At 40.5% G+C, this 18,275-nt stretch overlaps 1 protein-coding gene across 3 annotated transcripts in view; it reads left to right on the top strand.

Moving 5' to 3' along the window:
• RC3H1 (ring finger and CCCH-type domains 1) overlaps positions 1-18,275 on the top strand; it is a 74,519-nt gene that overhangs the window by 20,668 nt on the left and 35,576 nt on the right. For all 3 annotated transcript variants that reach the window (XM_069022660.1, XM_069022658.1, XM_069022659.1), the window contains exons 2-8: positions 1,050-1,415; positions 8,685-8,805; positions 11,389-11,628; positions 12,764-12,939; positions 13,770-13,970; positions 15,129-15,261; positions 16,789-16,907. In XM_069022660.1, the coding sequence (XP_068878761.1) occupies positions 1,185-1,415; positions 8,685-8,805; positions 11,389-11,628; positions 12,764-12,939; positions 13,770-13,970; positions 15,129-15,261; positions 16,789-16,907 (1,221 nt within the window). In that variant the 5' untranslated portion in view covers positions 1,050-1,184. The remainder of the gene's footprint in view (positions 1-1,049; positions 1,416-8,684; positions 8,806-11,388; positions 11,629-12,763; positions 12,940-13,769; positions 13,971-15,128; positions 15,262-16,788; positions 16,908-18,275) is intronic.

Raw genomic sequence — 18,275 nt, 5'->3', positions numbered from 1 at the left:
TGCTTTTTTCCTCTCCCAAAGGGATATCTTATCTTCCATTCCCTTAGAATGAGTAACATTGGATCTTTTTAGTATTTGATTTGAAAGTGCCAAGTAATAAAGACCTCCCAGCTTTTCTTCTGTTGTAGTTTCAGTGTGGTTTCTCAACAGAGTAAAGATGTTGCTTTCTCTGTCAATATAATCTCTAGGCAGGCAGTGAATGATATAAATTGAGTTACAAAAGGAATGGTTAAGGAACAATTGTCAGTCATCCAGTCATAAATGATTTCTAGAAATGGTCATCCAGCTTTTGAAGGATGGAGGCGCTTGGATGGCAGACAGAGGGCAAGTTAACAATGCTGAATTCCATGCAGGAGTGCATGCAGATTCCCAGGGTAACTGAGATGTGTCTGGATGGGTCCATGTGGCACTGTGCAGCTCAGTACAGATCAGATTGTGTGAAGGTGCTGTAGTAGCAGCACATAGTATCACTGAGTGATGTGTGAGAGCTGTATTGCAGTGTCTGACTGACCCTGAACCATTTATCCTATCCCCCTTGAGACTTGGGCAGCTCGCACGTTTCCAGAGTCGTGCCAATCCAGAGCCCACTGGACTCTGAAGAAAGGTTGCTTGTGGTAGAGGTTTTGGATGAAGCCTTGTCTAAGCAAAAATATTTAAATAATTAATTATTTATTTTGTACAATAAATATTGTACAAAAGTGGATTAGTGGAATTGTCTTTTTTATTCAAATTTCGGTGATGTCAGTTGGCTCATTTATAAAGAGAGAATGTAAAAGCTAAAAGCTAATTTGTCTTAAGACTTCAATGTGGTAGTTATCTGTCTTGATTTATTTTAAGCTGTGTAGTAGCAGAAATGGTTTACACTGGCTTTTCCAGTGCCAGAGACTAGCTGGAACTAAAGCAAGTCATGACTCAATCCAGTATTTAATGTTGGAACTGCACTCCTAATTCAGCTACACCTTGATGAGTGGTTATTTCCCTAGCCACAAAGGAGCTCATGTGCCTGTTCCAGTACAGAATGCTAACTTTGTGTTTCTTTTTTCTTCTAGGTTATGTTTCACACTATGTGCTGACTGTCTGTACTTACAGAAGATATTTAAAACCAAACAGACTTTTTTGCAAAATTTTGATTCCAGTGGAATCTGTGCTTTAGATTTTTGTCTTGTCAATTAACTCCTGAAGCAATGCCTGTACAAGCTCCACAATGGACGGATTTTCTCTCCTGCCCAATTTGCACACAGACTTTCGACGAAACAATCCGGAAGCCCATCAGCTTGGGTTGTGGCCACACTGTCTGCAAGATGTGCCTCAACAAGCTCCACCGTAAGGCATGTCCCTTTGACCAGACCACTATCAACACTGACATTGAACTCCTTCCTGTGAACTCAGCCTTGCTGCAACTTGTGGGTGCTCAGGTATCCATGCTTTTTTTTTGTTTTTAAATCTGTTTCAGTATTTTCCTTCTTTTAGGAGGACAAGTCAGGAATAATAAAGGATACTGTCTTAATGATGTGAAGAGAAGACATCTATCTTTTTGTAGATGTCTACAAGAAGTAGTAAAGGTGCCTGGAACAATAGTTTAAATCTTGGTTCTGCTGGTCACTGACTGTGATTTTCGTTACGTCTAATTCCGTGGGCTGTTGCCAGAATGGGTTTGTTGTGTTTCCTTCCTTTTTCCCCAACTCTTACCTAGCCACGCTCTGCCAAAAGGATGAGCTGGATCACTGAGCTTATTTTGTGGGAAGTCATTTTTCTGTGGTAGGTTATGTGCTTTACCGTATTCACCCTGTGAGGTTGGTTGTCCCAAAAGCAGGAGGGGAGTGTAAAGGATGTGGGACAGATCTCTCTGGCAGCAGCCTTCGTACAGCCTTATTTGAAACTATGCAATGGAAATACAACTTCCTGAGCTGACACATTACTCTAAATCCATATTGGTGAGGGAGGGAAGCCTGCTTGAGATTCCCCTTTTTGCTGGAATAGGTACTGGTGAGGTCACTTGAAGTGGTGATACGAGAGGGATGAGTGGCACTGGTACTGACGACCAGCCCCAAGAAGGGGCAGGGGTGTGTGGAAAGCAGGATCACCCTGCTCAGTTGCAGCAGAGACTTAAGCTGGCAAAAGCTTATTGATGTTAGGTTTCAGGTAGCTCTCTGTGACCTACACCTTCCAAGGATTGGGGTCTTGGGAGAGGAGGGACAATAGATGGGTGAGGAATGAAAATGTAGATGGAATGCAGTTACCATAAAGGGGTTACTGTTTTATTTTGTACTGCTTCAGTGTCTGGGCTAAGTGAAATTAAAGGCAGCAGAAAATTCAATGAGGTACATAGTGTGGGGAAGAGGAAAGAATTGTGGAAGAGCTGTAAAAGGTGTGGGGGAAAGAGAGATGTTCTTCTGTTGCTTTTTATTAGGCACTGGGACTTACAGCTCCAGATGTGATTTTGCCACTTGTTAGATTATCAAGTAATATGGCAAATTTGTTGGTTTTCTTTCATGGCGTATGGCACAGTGGTTATTTCAGAAGCTCAAAATCAAATGGTGTTTCTGGCTGTGCTAAGTGACTCATCCTGCTCTGCAAGAGGAGGCAGTGAGATTGTGCACTCCAATTTCTGTGATATGCTGCCATCTTTTAAGAGCTTTTAAGCAGTATGAAATCTGTGGGTGATATCATTAAAAAATGTTGTAATTCTCTTTCTCTTTTATATGTTCTTCCTTCCTCTCTGCAGTTTCTTGAATAGTTCCAGTTGCATCTGAATGTCCACATTTGTGATAAATGTCTTTTTTTCCCCTTGCATTTTTTGGTTGTTTTGTGTGCATTTGTTAAGCTTTATGAGAAGCTGTATGATAACTTCAACTTGACCTCTGCCAGAATTAAATTTTTATAAAAACAAGATTCTCTGGAATGAGGTGGAAACCCACCCTGCCTCTGTATAGGTAACTGAGAATTTTTTTCTGGTTTTCCTAGGTAGCCAGACAGAGTTTTCTTGTCCATGTGTGTGAGGTATGAAGAAAGGTTTTATAGTACAGTGTCTGTCTTGAGAGCATTCTGAACTTTAGGTTCTGACTTTGCACTAATGATATCATTTTATGCTCCCTTTTTGTCTGAAAATTTTTTGTCATTAAGATTCACAGGACCGTGTTTCATCATGACCTTAAAGCTGCAAATGCCAACAAAAGATACATTATTCCAACCCCTGTTCCTTGCCACTCATTTCTGATTGTTTGCTACTCCCAGCATTCTGTTACCTGTAACAATAACCACGGATCCTAGCTGGGTATTTATTACTGACAAACTTTCCCCTTAAGAGAAGTTTGAACCACCTTTCCTGCCAGCTCCTAATTTCAATGAGCATGTGAATGAAATCAGTGTTTGGTATAACTTGCTCTCCTTTCTCTTCCCTTTCCCGTCCTGGCACCTGTTGGTAGTGTTTATGAGACACTGGACTACTAGAAAATAAATACACTACTTTGCTGTGGAGGACAGGGAAACAATTGCTATTTTCCAATAGATTGTGTAAGGCCATTTAGGAAAAAAAATCTTTTTACAGAAAAAGGCTTGATTAAAGACAGATTAAAAAAAAAAGGGTACTTTAGAGAATCTAGTGATTTTGAACTGTCCCACTAAGAGAGTGCACTCTTCTGCTGTTTCAGCAAAAATGGTCTGTGAGTAGCAATCCAGCTTTCAAAGCATGAGTAGGTGTCAACTTCAGTTGAAACCAGTTTTGTTTTTTCCACTTCCAGGTTTAGTTTAAGGAGCATGTATGTGTCATTAGTGTCCCTTAATCTCCAACAAACCTCTGTACACCTTAACCTGAGTCCACAGAGACCTATAATACTTTATTTGTAAATGCTGAATTCCAAAAAAACAGGTTTCATTTTAGAAGAAAACTAAAGCTTTTATCTATGAGGGGGAAGAACAGTTTGTTCTTTTCCCTTTGGAGTGACTTCTGGGGAATTCACACATTTATACATGTGAAGTGCTTTTTTTCTGGAGGTGGAGGAGGAGACCAGGCAGTTTAAAGAAACAACTCTATTCTGCTGTAACTGGCAGCAGTGACAGGATTCCAGGGCAAGTCACTTTGGCTTTTGCACAACCACAGCAGGTGAAATAAGCAGGACTGTACTTCTGGGAAAAACATACTGAATTTGTCACACAGTTACCCAGGAAAGCAGTAACCTGTTTCTCTGACAGTAGCATTCTCTCTCTGGATAGATTTTGTCACTCTAATGGTGAAAAGAGTTGGTTTCTTACTTGAATTAGACTCTTTCTCAGTTCTCCCTCTCCCCACCCCTTTCTGGAAATGAAACCCATTGCCCAGTTTATAACCACCCTTGGTGTGAAAATTAACTGTTGCAGACTCAGATTTCTGCCTGCTCTCCTGTAGCATAGTACACATCAACACCGGTTACAGGGGCTGTTCTGGAAGGCAGTGGTCAAAGAATCACAGAATGGCTTGGGTTGGGAGGGACTTTAAAAGCCATCTCATTCTAGCCCCATGCTGTGGGCAGGGACACCTTCCACTAGACCAGGTTGCTCCAAGCCTGATCCAGCCTGGCCTTAGACACTTGCAAGGATGGGGTAGTCACAGCCTCTCTGGTTAGGTAGCTCAGGCCATGTCTAGATAAGTTTGGCTGCATAAGATGAGAGGGGGAAAAGGGATCATAAGGGGAAGATAAGAATTATTACTCCTGGGGAAGCTGGACATATCTGAGTACCTAAGCAGGAGTTGTGAGGGAAGGACGACACAATGGCCTTGGGCACAAATCAACAAGGCATTCATAGCATACCTTGCTTCTTAGATTGCCTGGGTAAAGGAATCCTTTAAGTTTTTTTCTGTGGGAATAAGGTTTTGAGTTTTAGCTAATCAATCATCCACATATGACTGACTATATGTAACTATTTTAAGTGTTCACCTGGCCAGTGTTTTGAAGGTACCTAATCAAGGATCTGTCGTCTAAGCTCTTCCCTCATGTATTTTTAACTCATGAAACAGCAGCATGCTCATTCCAAACAGGTGACACAGAATGGCAGAAATGCCTGTGGTGCTTTAATTTTGGCATAGTCTCCTGCTGGACATGATAAATATGATTCTAGACATTAGGCATTGGAGTTGTGCATGATGAGAGACTCGGTGGTGTGATCTTAACTCACAGCCCTTTCAAAAGGGGAAGATTGCAAGTGCAGAGCTATTAGAGTCATGTTAATTTTTTTATTGTAACTTGATGAAATGAAGTGCCACAAAAGAGGAATTATCTGTGGAAAAAGTTGTCTTTGATGTAAACTTTTGAGGAGCTGAAGATAGTAGGCTTTGGGTTTTGTTTGGTTTCTTTTGGCAGGAAGCAAATCGTCCATTTGCAGGGAGGGGGAGGGAAATATTGCTAGAAACAGTTTTCAAACCGTACAAAAAGGATTTGTTCTGTTTAACATGTCCTCATTCTATGCAATTAGACATCCATTGGTAATTACTGACAACTCAAGCAGACTTCCTTCATCAAATTACACTTAAATCACCACTTCAAAATCACTGCCTGGTATGAGATGATGCTTTAGCATTCTTTTCCGGTCCCCTTCCTTATGCTGTCATAACCTGTCTCTTCCCACAGCCACAATCCATGCTGATGGGTAACATTCCACTGCCAGGATACTTGGCAGTCACTGCCAAAGCAGATACGCGCAAAACCATCACAGATTTAAAGCAATCAAACATCTGAGATCATTTTTCTGTCTTGCTCTCATCCCCTTTGGGAGCTGTTGATTACATGATATGAATATATTTGCAGTGGTAACTGTCATAAGGGTGTGATGTCTGAGAGAATGGAATATGGAATGAAAGTGAAAATAGCGAGCTCATTCTGTGAGGCATCTATTCTGAGGCTCCCGAGAGGCATTGTAAACAGCAGTGGCCATAGGGTCATGCATGCTATTAAAAGGATATTTTGGGAAGGAGGAGTGAAAATGCTTTGGAGTTCAGTTATTTCACAATTGTCCCTCAGCAATACCATGATGGAGCCAAACTCAAAATGCACATTTCCTGTCACTTTTATGAATTATAGATTTATGATTTTTCTCTTGGTAGATGCTGTTCTTATAATCATTCCAATGCTAAAATATTAAAATAAGTCTTGGAAGTACATATAATAGAACCAGCAAAAGGAAAATTACTTGTAAATGTTATTGTGAGGTGCACTGCATGAGTGAAGTGTGTGTGCATGAGAAATAAATTCTCTTCTCCTGAACACTCCTGAAACCATAGAAAAAACATACTGTTTTACTCTTCAGTACTACACTTACTCCAGCTTAAGATGAAAGTTTAATCTCTTTTCGGCTCATTTTGCAAACAGTACAGTTGCACAAAGCATTTACATTTTTACATTGAAGCTTCCCGAAAAGAGAAGGAATGGGAATGATATGCAGATAGTGTGTGAATAGCTTGATTAGCTCTTGGAAGTTTTTCTCTGCCAGCTTTTCCCTGGGGGGAGGGGAAGCTTTTTGTTAGTTGCCTAGACAGTCCTTGTGTCTCTCTGGTGGAGTTGTGCTGTGTCTGGCATTCCAAACCACTGCTCTGAATGTGTACTAAACCCACTTCAATTCAGGGTTGAAATCCAGGCCTGAACATGACTTCCTGTCCCACATCTGTTCTGAGCCTCCTTTGTCTGCTGGGGGTTGTGATGCTGTTGTTGTATTTTGGGTTGTCACCGGTGCTAGATGGAATGCTGGCAGGAGCAAGTAGGAATTTGCACAAAATATATGACAGCAGTAAATAGGGCAGAGATGGTGCAGTGTCTGGGCACATATGTTTGAGATGTGTCATTTGCTCAATAAGTCATTTCTGCTATGCAACTTCCCTGGCAAGAGCAGACTGCTAAAATGGCAATGCCTTTGAAAAGGTGGTATGGAATATTCTGTTAAGATGCAGGCAAATATTGCAGGAGTTAATAATTGTTCCCCAAATCCTAAGAAACCACTTGAGGTAAGGCTGTTGTGATGGTTTACTGCTGATCACTCTAATGAGTTGCAAAATCTCCTTTTGCTGAAAGTGTTCTTGCTTACAGACACAAAAACCTCTCAAACCGAAAACCCAAAATACCCCTGAACAAATGCTGGCCCAAAATTAAAACCAAAACCCCACAGAACATCACAAGTTAACTTCTGTCAGTGAAAAGTATCGAGGCTAACCTTGTTGTCTCAGTGTGATTGAACTTGGGTTTGTTTGTCTCTTTAGTAGGATTGAAAGCCTAGATCACACACAGCCTCTCTTGTTTATGTTAGTTTTGGGATGATACTAACTATGTTAATTGCAGCCGATATGTTGCAGTCTGAGACTTTTCTTTGTTGCCTGCTGGAAAAGCAAGGTAGTAACTTTATATTTTGCTCTACTTGTCAAATGCGAAACTTAGCATGGTGAGACTGTTGCCTAAGGAGAAGTGTGATCATATGGCTGAAGCATCGCTTTCTATTAAAATTGATAGGAAAGCTGGTCACAGTGGTGATAGCAACTATATATGTGTGTGTATATATTTTTTATATATATTTTCTGCTTTTATTTGGTGCTGCTGTCATAATGCTGCTCTTGCCATGGCTGGATTATACATGAAGGTGAGCAGGTTTGTAGCTGTATTTAACTGAAGCATTAAAGGCTTTTGCTTTTAGATTGAAGGCTTGGGTTGATCCCTGTAAGCAGCTATGTGGGATTAGTGTGCTGTTATTGCCACTGGAATGGGGATTGACTTGGAAATAAAAGTCTGAGATCAATGTGCACTTTGGCAGCATATGCAAAAAGTGCTTGTCTTTAGTCTTTTGACTAAATGGAGGAATTCCAATTCTCTGTACTGTCATCTTGGATTGAATGCTGAACAGCGATGTCGGGAAGTGTTATAGTGCAGTGCTATACTGCATCCCCAAATTTGATGAAAGCTTTAAGAATTTACGAAGAGAACAGTAGAAACAAAATTATAACTTGGGGGAGGAGTTGTCCAAATGCCTTGGAAAAATCCTGATTTCTGGTGAATGTCTGGAAGAAGAAATAAATGTCACCTGACAAAAAGACAACACAAAACAGAAAACCCCCAAGAATGTAATTGGCCTCTATCATCAGATAAATACTCATGGAGTGTGTTCATATGCAGTACAGAGGAAAACTTGGTAATGCTGCTTTGTGACTGGGTCTAGTCAGAATATGTTCCAAGGGTGTCTTAGTGTATTTGCTGCTAAGTCTTTCTTCCAGTAATCTTAAGTAGCTGCAGTCACTTATCCGTGGATGATTGTAGAGCTGTGAGGCCCTAGATACAAATTTGTACTTACCAGACCAGAGTTCTCCTCATTTTCTTTTTTTTTCCTCTGAGCTTTTTGGCCAGTCAGCTTTGGGGATGTTTCAATGTGTTCTGTTTTAGCCAAAGTTTTATAGTTATAGGGAGTGCCATGTTAAGCCTTCTGCTTCTAGTTCCTTTCAGCCACTAAATAAAAGAAGTCTACTAAACATAAATTCTGTCTTTTGGTTTTCATTTTCACTGGGGTTTTTTTATGATATTTGTTCAGGTAAATAAGCTGAAAAAATGCTTACTAATATAGAAAAATTACAGAAGGGGGAAAAACCAGGAAATGCATTATAGTAAGAAGTCTTTATAAGCATGGTTGCCACTTATTTATACATATTCATAGTAGATGTACATGTCATCTCTCTTCAGGTTCCTGAGCAGCAGCCGATTACTTTATGCAGTGGAGCTGAAGATACCAAGCATTATGAGGAGGGCAAGAAATGTGTGGAAGAATTGGCATTGTACCTCAAACCACTCAGCAGCGCAAGAGGTAGTTCCTGCGTTGCTTCCTTGGAAAATGAAAGCAAAAAACCAAATAAGATGCAAAACAAACTATCCAAACTACTAGTTAGTATATTTGAAAAATAGATGTAAACCTAGTTTAGAAACAAATTGAAACAGATTTCTTACACATTAAGGTTATGTTTTCCTGGAGGGGAGGGGGGTGTAGAATTGGAAGATGTCAAAAATAATTCAGAGGAAAGGCTGAGGTGTTTGGCCATGGTGTAGTGAGTTGAGACAAACATTTGATCTTTGCAGAGTAAGTAAAAATAGATAATTTTGCCCTTTTTTTTCCAGTTCTGCTTTGTGATAACTGTAGTAATGCAGCTCTTCTGTAGAAGATAAATGAACTGATATGAGAAAGTTGCTGCATATAAGATAGATAAGGAAAGTTATAAGTAATACTTTGTTTATACAAGGTCATATACAAGAGCTGGGTCAATCTGGGTAATTTTAGTGGTTTGGTCTAAAATACTCATTACTATTTAATTTCTGTGAGAGAAGAATTAGGAGAAAAGCAGAGCAGACACCAAACTTGAAAGAATATAAAGAAGTTTATTAACAGACCTAAAAGAAGAAAAAAAATCATACCACACCTTCAGAGCACTTCTCCTACCCCCCACCTTTCTCCCTTCTCCCACTGACAATGTAAAAAGACAACCCTTGAGATGTTCAGTCAGTCCATATAAACCTTGTTCAGTCCATTTAGGAAGAGGAGTATCTCTTGCCCATGCTATGAAAACATTATCACAACGAGACAGCCGCCTGGGTTGGTTCTCTGCTTGCATGTGAGTCTCTTCCCCCCCACACCCCCCCCAACTTGCAGCTTTTCCCACAACTGCTTTCGAGGGGCCACTCTTGAATTGCTGGGGTACAATTTTAAGGTTGAACCATTCAGAAACAAAAGTTCTCTTCACCCATCTCTGGGAGCATTTCATCTCTAAGAACAGAGGCCCTTCTCCTTCCCTGGGAGCAAAGGGTTCTCCTCATCTTCATCTCTAGGACTATCTCTGGGAGCATCTCTAGGAAGTGAGGTTTTCTCCTTTTCCATTTGGAGCAAAAGTCCTCATCGCTTCCATCTCTCCCTGTTCAAACTTCTCATGAAATTACAGCTGCTTCAGCATCTGCCTATCTCAGTGCAGGTGCTTTTGCTCTCAAGTACAAGTTGAATGCTCTACCCCCCATGCCTTCATGAAATTACAACGGGTACTCTGATATATCGTAGCTTTACAACAGAATTTCAGCTTTAAGCATCTCCTCTTTCTCTTCCCTCAGGTTTTCAGCTCTTCATAGCACTAAAAGGGTTAATCTCACTTAGGCCTTGCAGCTGGAATTTCACTTATCGCTGTTGGTCACATGTTGCTTTGCCGGACAGCGGTGCAGCTTTAGCTGAATCTTGGCCACCCTGGAGAGGGGGAGCCGGGCTGCTCCAGCTGCAACATAGTAGGGCTGTGGGCAGGGTTCCGCAGGTGCAACAGGGCCCATCGGATCCAGGATGGCTGTGGCCTGGCCCGAGCAGGGCTTGGGCTGGGCCCGCTGGCCCCCACACGGGGCTCGCAGCCACCTGTCCCAGCACCGGAAACGAGAGAGGGGCTCTGCCCGAGGTTTGTCTGTTCTTAAGTGTGTATCACAGAGGCGGTCACAATTTTAAGTGGCTCAAAGAATTGTCCATATTCAAACTGGCCAGCTGATAGGTTCTGTTAGGTCACAGAGGAAGCTGTAAGCACCCCTTTGCAAGAACATTACTTCCAGGACTATGCTTGCTAACCCATGACAGTAATTCCAAGTTAGCAAACCTGCATTGTGTTGAAGAGTATGGATTTTATATATATTACATGTGCTGGATTTGGACAGTCTGTCAGCCCAGGTAGTGAAGTTGAGCATCATGGGCATCAGGTTTTCAAAAATTAATTTTTTTGAGAAGCTGTCTGAGTCTTTTGCAACCAGTGCAATGTGGCAGCAGTTTCACTCTGGGAAGTGGTGGCCCAGTGAACAAGCTCTGGCTGTAGAGCAAACTCAGCATGGCAGCTGTATGTCTAGTGAGTCACTCGTTCCTTTTACCTGAATTAAGTGGCTCTCAGCATGTTTGTGATTCAGAGTTTTGGCACATAATTAAACATCACCTGAGCAGTTTAGGGCTCATGTAAGCTCTTGACCAAAACAGTGAAGATACCACATGTAGGCAAGAAACTAAATGTGTTGTGAAAACAAGCAAATGTCCAAGTGATCCCTAAAGTCCATTAATAAGGGATGAACTGGGAATCTGTACTGGAGAGTGTGGGACAAACTACCAGTGTGGGGAAAGGATTCACTAGAGGTTCCATCTTCTTAAAAAGCCAGATCAGTCAATCACAAAACTTAAGCCTGTGGGGACGCTGACTCCCAGAAAACTGTTTTTATTGCCAAGTGAAACAATCCAGCAGAAATTAACTTCTGATATGCCTTGACTAGTATTCCCTTTGACAAATGGACACCAGGAGAACTAGGTTTGCACTTGTCCAGTAGAGTCACTGAAGGCTGGCACAGGTAGAGGAATATAAGGTAGCTTATTCTGTTTCATTTTGTTTTGAAGGTGTGGGTCTTAACAGTACTACTCAGAGTGTGCTGAGTCGTCCCATGCAGAGGAAACTTGTGACATTAGTCCATTGCCAGCTGGTGGAGGAGGAAGGGCGGATCAGAGCCATGCGTGCAGCACGGTCACTGGGTGAAAGAACAGTCACAGAGCTCATTCTCCAGCATCAAAACCCTCAGCAGCTCTCCTCCAACCTCTGGGCTGCAGTGAGAGCCAGGGGGTGCCAGTTCCTTGGGCCAGGTAAGTGACATTGCAGTATCACAGCTGTACTAGAAGCAATTTAGAACTGAGCAGTTGATAAATGCCTGTCCAATTGCCTAAGTGATTTTATTAAGCAACAGGTAAATTTCTTAATAGTAGTCTGCAGAATTAATTATGTATCTGTTGGGCTGCTGCTGTTGAGTTTTCTCATAGTTTTAATGCTTTTTCAAGTCTCCTGTAAAATTCAAAATAGGTGTCCTTCTGTTCTTGTCATAAGGTAAATGACATGTTGCTTCTCACTTGCTATTCCTTGAACACCTTTCTAGAAAAAAAAAGGCTACTGGAAGTGACTGGCATGGCTTCTTTTCCTTCTCTCTCAATAAACATACAAAGCAGTTGTGGGGATAGATTTGTTACAGTTACATGTGCACGTTTTTAAGAAGTTGTGTATTTATAAATTAAAATACTAGAAAGAAATCAATGTTGTTTAAAAAAAAAGAAGTCTCATTATTGAAAATACAGACTTCACTTGTTGAGTCTTGAAATATGAAGCCAATTTCTTAAAGAAAAAATAGTGAAGCTTTTCCCGACTGAAACAGATAAAGGCTAACTTTGAGATACTAACTTTCATACCACTTCAGCAAGGAGAGAGGTTGGTTACATAGCAAAATAGTGTTGCTGCAGTCTGGTTGATTGGTGTGGGCACTCAGTGGTATTTTTTTTACTTGCATGGGAATGAACCTTGTTCTTCCTTTGCCTGTCAGCTTTTTCTTCTGGGATAAGTGTGGGGCATAGTCAATACACTTTGAAAACTCATATTAATGATCAAGAGGTATACAGACAGGAACAAAGGAATCTTATTATCAGATGATACCCAAAATAGATGATGTAGTAGTAGTAACAATAATGATAATAATAATACAATTTAAAAAAATCATAATAATGATAGTAATTTTAAAGGTAAAAAGTCGTGTTTTCCTCGGTCACAGTCTGGGAATCTGGAAGGGTTCCTTCTCTCTTTGCCCTCCCTTTTTGCTCAGCTCCCTTTTTCCTCTGTGGGTTTGTGTGTCTATTGGTGGGAGTTTTTAGCTGTTATCCCAATTGTAGGTGAACAAGAAACTTTTGCTTAGGCTTCTCTCATCTTTTCTCTTTTTGCATTTCCCCTGACTCTCAGCAATGCAAGAGGAGGCTTTAAAACTGGTTCTGCTGGCTTTGGAAGATGGATCTGCTCTGTCACGAAAGGTCTTGGTTCTCTTTGTGGTGCAGAGACTGGAGCCGCGATTCCCTCAGGCTTCCAAAACTAGCATTGGGCATGTTGTCCAGCTCCTTTACAGAGCCTCGTGCTTCAAGGTATGAAGAAGATTCTGCCTGGAGGTTTCATAATACTATGAAAACCATTGGTTTTCACTTTCAATTTTCATTGTCCTGTAACATGAAATGTGTCTAAAAATATGTGTAGTTAGAGAAAGTATTGCTCATTATGTCCCACATGAATTTAGAGAGTTCTTTGTTGTTCAGCTATGATGGCAGTGTAGGCTGAAATAGTGACCTGAAGCTGTAAAGTTAGGTTTTGCCTCTGTTCAGTTTCGTAGAGGCACAGTTACAAAACCTGTATATAAGGCAACATACTTACCTTCTTAGAAGTGGCTTAAAGCTGAAAAATTCCTAATTCTATTAATTCAGTTGTGGTGTTGTTAGAATCAAAGAAATAGGAGACTTCTGGCTGTCAGCTGTAAGAAGAAAACTGAAACTGCTTAATGTGCTTTACAGTATTTAATATCTCTTACTGGATGCTCAACTCAAATGTCATTCCCTTTTGCTAAATTAGTAGAAAAATGCTTTGTTTTTGCTAATTGTACCCTCAAGCAAAATTCTGCAATGCAAACAAAATATTTTGATTGAAGGTGTAGATGCTGTAAAGTCATTTAGGAAGTGTGACACTTCGACCAATATGTGAGTCAGAGTCCAAGTAAATAATGTTTTGTATCCATTTTATAGTAGTTTCACTATATGAAGCGTGTGTTACTTTAGTAGGAACTGGTGTTCACTGAGTAGTGTCACAGTTGATTTTAGTTTGGGAGAGGGACTTAGTTGCTGACTGAAGACATCACCTACCTCGGACTTCACGTAATCTTGGGCTTATCCTGCTTAATTGTATTTGGCTCATTTCTCCTTACTAGGTGACCAAGCGAGATGAGGATTCCTCCCTGATGCAACTGAAGGAGGAATTTCGGACTTACGAAGCTCTGAGAAGGGAACACGATTCCCAGATAGTTCAAATAGCTATGGAAGCAGGTTTGCGCATTGCACCAGACCAGTGGTCCTCGCTGTTATATGGAGACCAGTCTCACAAATCCCACATGCAGAGTATCATTGACAAGGTAAAGCCACCTAAAATCAGCCCAAGTCTATCTTGTTTGCAACTGTAGTAGGTTTAAATGTTTGTAACATTGAACTTAGAAACTGTGCCCACGTGGACTTGCCCATTAATCATTTGTCCTGTTATTTCAAAGCCTGTTATGCTCTAAATAATTAGAATATGTATTTGTAACCTAATGAATCTTGCTCCCTCTACCATCCTGACATTTCTTGCTACTTTACTTCTTTCTGCAGATGGAAACCCACAAAGTTTAGCTAAACAATTGGTATGTGACCTTTATGAACAGCTGATAAGTGCCAGTGTAGTGACAGAGGCTAATGGTCCATGTTTCCGGGCAGGAAGTTAGAGCATAAGTTGGAAAAAAAATGAGTCCCCTAGTCTATATCTGAAGTAAGACAGAGAGGTAAAAGCGCATTTCCTAAATAAAATACTTAAGCTCTGGAAATGCCCAGATCTCTCTGCATTCAGAAGCAGCATAAGATAAATGGACTTTAAGATTAGGGGACTCATTTGTAAATGCCTAAATTAGGTGGGAAGAACTGAACATTGTTGAATGGCTATGAAAGCTGTGAAACAACTGCTTTGTCTGCTGTGCAAGAGGATTAGCTTCAAGATGGGTCTGCTATGTATTTATGCCCTTGCCCACCTTTTCAAATGTCCTGCCAAACATCTCCTGAAGGACCTAGGTGGAATTAAGGGTGTTAAATACTGGAATTATGTGATGTTAGGAGATGGAACGTTGCTAGCTATCTTTTCCTTCAGCCATCTTGTTCTTTATTTTCTGCTTGCTGTGCTCCGTTTAAGGCAGGGTGCAAACCTGTTGGTTTGGGGATTGGAGATATTAGACTCTCCAGAAATCTAAATTAAATGGTTTCTAATATGGCCCATTTTTTTCCCTGGGTGGCAGCACAACACAAAAGAAATAGGTTTTATTGCTAGCAATAATACCAGCCTCTATTTTTGTCTATTTAGAGGTGTACTTTAATGCAGTGTCAAAGAGCTGTGCATTCTTAATAGAAAGGGTTCGCTGGAATGGGCTTCTGTGAAAGATGTTAATCTCCAGTTTTGGGAGACAATTCTTGTGAGCTTGTGGAGCAGCCTTCAGAAACCATGAGGATTACTATGCCTGTAGAAAGTTAATTATGATAATTTTTTTAAGTTGCAGACCCCAGCCTCCTTTGCACAGAGTGTTCAGGAATTAACTATTGCTCTTCAGAGGACTGGAGATCCAGCTAACCTGAATCGTCTTCGACCTCACCTAGAACTCCTGGCAAATATTGATCCCAGTCCAGGTAAATCTGGATGTTTTTATGAAAATGTTTAAGTTCAGCAAGATGAGCTTAATACTGTTCAAGGATTGAAAGCTGATCATCAAGTGTAAGGAAACATCCTCCTGACTCATCAACTTGAGAGTTTTGGATTCCAAAGTAGAATTTTGATAGACTGAAGAGAGAGAAGCTGGGCAAAAGTCAGTCTAGACAAGAATGGTTCATTACCCTATGGAATTTAGTATTTTTCTTGTTCATATGTAGTTCTGCAAAGGTAGGAAAGAGTCTGGGAAGTGGAAGATAGTTGGAAAGAATTTAACTGAGAAATAAAACCTAAGCTGTTGACAGAGGAGAGAAGGATAGAAATTGTTGAAAAAGTCAGCAGTGCTGTGAGGATAGACCACCTGAGGGGGAAGGAAAGGGACAGAACAAAGTCCTATGGCTGAAGTTTTATTTTATACCTGCTAAAATTTGTAAAATCAGTATTATATATCAAAATAGTAAAAAGATACAAACTACAATTTCAGGAGATGAAAAGTTGTGCTTTGTTTAAAGAAACAAGTTAAACTTCCTTTCCAACAAGGACCAGCTGTACTTCACAGCTAGAGGAAATGCAGTGCTTTCTTCCCAAATCTTTCATATTGGAACAAGCTGGGTACAAACCTGTGTACTGCAAATTTGTTAGCAAAAAAATTATATGGAAAGTGGCATCACTAATAGCCTCCCTTGGTTTCACTAGCCAAGTCTGGTCTTTGTGATTTTTTCTGTACTGTTGAGTTGCCTAAAGAACAGCAGGGAAGCACGCTGAAGTACTTCTGGAAGAATTTAGTCCCTGTGAGTGGAATATAATGTAATTAATTCTGCTAAAGATCTTGAAAGGCACTTTGAACTACTGTGCTTTGCAGCAGAGTGTGCAGGCACACAGTGGGAGTGTCAGCTGCTGGAACAGATTCAAAGCTTAGAAAAGTAAATCGGCTGCAAAGAAAAGGTGCTCCTATAGAATTGAGACTGTACAGTTTATTCACGGTGTTTTAGATGGTGGTCTGATTCATAGATTTGCCCTTTGATTTTTTTCCACATGAGAAGCATTAATTTCTGTTGTTGTTCCATGTCTGTACTGGTGTAATCAGGCCAGCGATGACCGTATTCATACGGAATGAGTTTATCTTCAGGAGTCGGAATGCAAAGAGGGATTTTGAACCTGATGTTTTTCATTGTGAGAAGAGTTTGTGCAGTGCCTTTACTCTGGAGTTCTGAAATATGAAAGTTCTTGTAGAAGGAAATAATTTGATATGCTAATAATAGTCTTACTGACTCATTTGCTATTTTGTGCAGTTCGGTCTTAAGTTTGTAGATACCGCTATTCTGTAAGAGCTAAATGTCCCAGAAATAAGGTGCTGGATGCTTTTTATCTACTGATAAAACATTTTTTATAAATTTGCCTAGTCAAGTTTTGTGATACTGATGGTGGGGGGGAGGGGGTTGTACCTGGTTTTAGAAAATGCTTCTGATTTTTCTTTTTATATTCTGTGTTTGCTGTCCATGCAACAGATGCTCCGCCTCCAACATGGGAACAACTGGAAAATGGACTAGTTGCTGTGAGGACTGTGGTTCATGGCTTAGTTGATTATATCCAGAATCACAGCAAAAAAGGAACAGATCAACAACAGGTAAAAGCTGAATCATTTGGGAAGTATGTACCCCTAAGTTTTGTTGACTGTGTCCTATAGTAGAGGTTTACTGATGTCGTCTGGAAAGATTTGGTTTGAAAGGGAGCTGGTAGAAAACATCACTGCTGAGTCGTATTTATGAAAAAAGAGACAAGAAAGGGAAAAACCTGAAACAACACATATTTACCCCCAAAACCTGTTGAATTAATTTTCACAGCTCACTAGGATGGAAGGAAAACAGTCTGATCCAGCTTCAGGCTTAGGGAAATAGATAAGAACCTTTCTGAATAGAGGGTGGGGAAGGGATGCTAGGGTGCTGCTGTGATTTGTGGGAATTTTCTTGATTTTGTAGCATGACATATTTCAGTCAGCTGGCTCTCTGTTAATGAAATTTTCCTTATACTTGTGCTTAACGGTCTGTCAAGCTTGAAGATTTTCAAATATACTTCATATGAAGGTGCAATCCAAGTTCCTGAAACAAATGTTTTTGTTTCAGTAATGAAATTATGTTGCCAAATATTATATATTAGCTTATCTCATAGTTACCTTATCACACATTCCTTTGATCTCATTTTGTTGTGTAGCTCAGTTGATGTAAATGCTGCTGAAATACAGAGCTGCCTGTCCCAGTCCTACTCTTCCCTTGCTTTGGCATTCATCCTCTCAGAGAGCTGGTTTGGTGAGCTCAACTAGTTAAAAGATTATCTCTGCCAAAAAAAAAGGGAAAACTAAAGTGAATTATTTCTGCTGTTTCACCTTTTTGCATTACTTGGGATGGATAATGAGCACTGTCACCAGCACAAGGAAAAGTGGTAGAAATGTGTAAGTGGGAATCTGGGAGGGGAAAACAGCAAGAATTTTTGTTGTGGAGAACCTGTGGTACATGCAGTGCTTCTTGGAAGGGAACCCAGAGTCTCCTGAGTGGGAAAGGGATATCTGCTGAGCACTAGGTAAAGTTGCGCTACCTGGCAGCAGTGGCCAGTAAAAGGCTGTGTGGTTTATATTCACCCTGCCTGGATCTTCTCACTACAGTAGATGGCAAAAAAACCCAAAAAACAACAGTTTGCAAGTGACTTCTTACAGATATACATCTTTTGGCTGAGCTTCTCAGAAAGCGAGTTGACTTTTACAGACCTTTCCCTTGGTGGGAACTGTTGATAGGGTATATCTGATTATTGGTAATTTTTTCATCCTGTATCAGTTTTGTCCATTTAACTGTGTCCTAAAATGTACAGCTGTGTTCCAGCAAGCTCTCTGGTAAGGAGTTTGAATAAAAATGTTATAGAAACCTGAGAGTGACTTAGTTGTCAAAATATGTACTCTTGAATCTGTTGGTTCTGTTGAAGAACCAAATTCAAGTACTTCAGT

This window comes from Aphelocoma coerulescens, chromosome 8, assembly GCF_041296385.1.
Source record: "Aphelocoma coerulescens isolate FSJ_1873_10779 chromosome 8, UR_Acoe_1.0, whole genome shotgun sequence".
Classification (NCBI taxonomy): domain Eukaryota; kingdom Metazoa; phylum Chordata; class Aves; order Passeriformes; family Corvidae; genus Aphelocoma; species Aphelocoma coerulescens.
The sequence above is the reverse complement of the archived record's forward strand: the minus strand, read 5'-3'. Positions and strand labels throughout refer to the sequence as shown.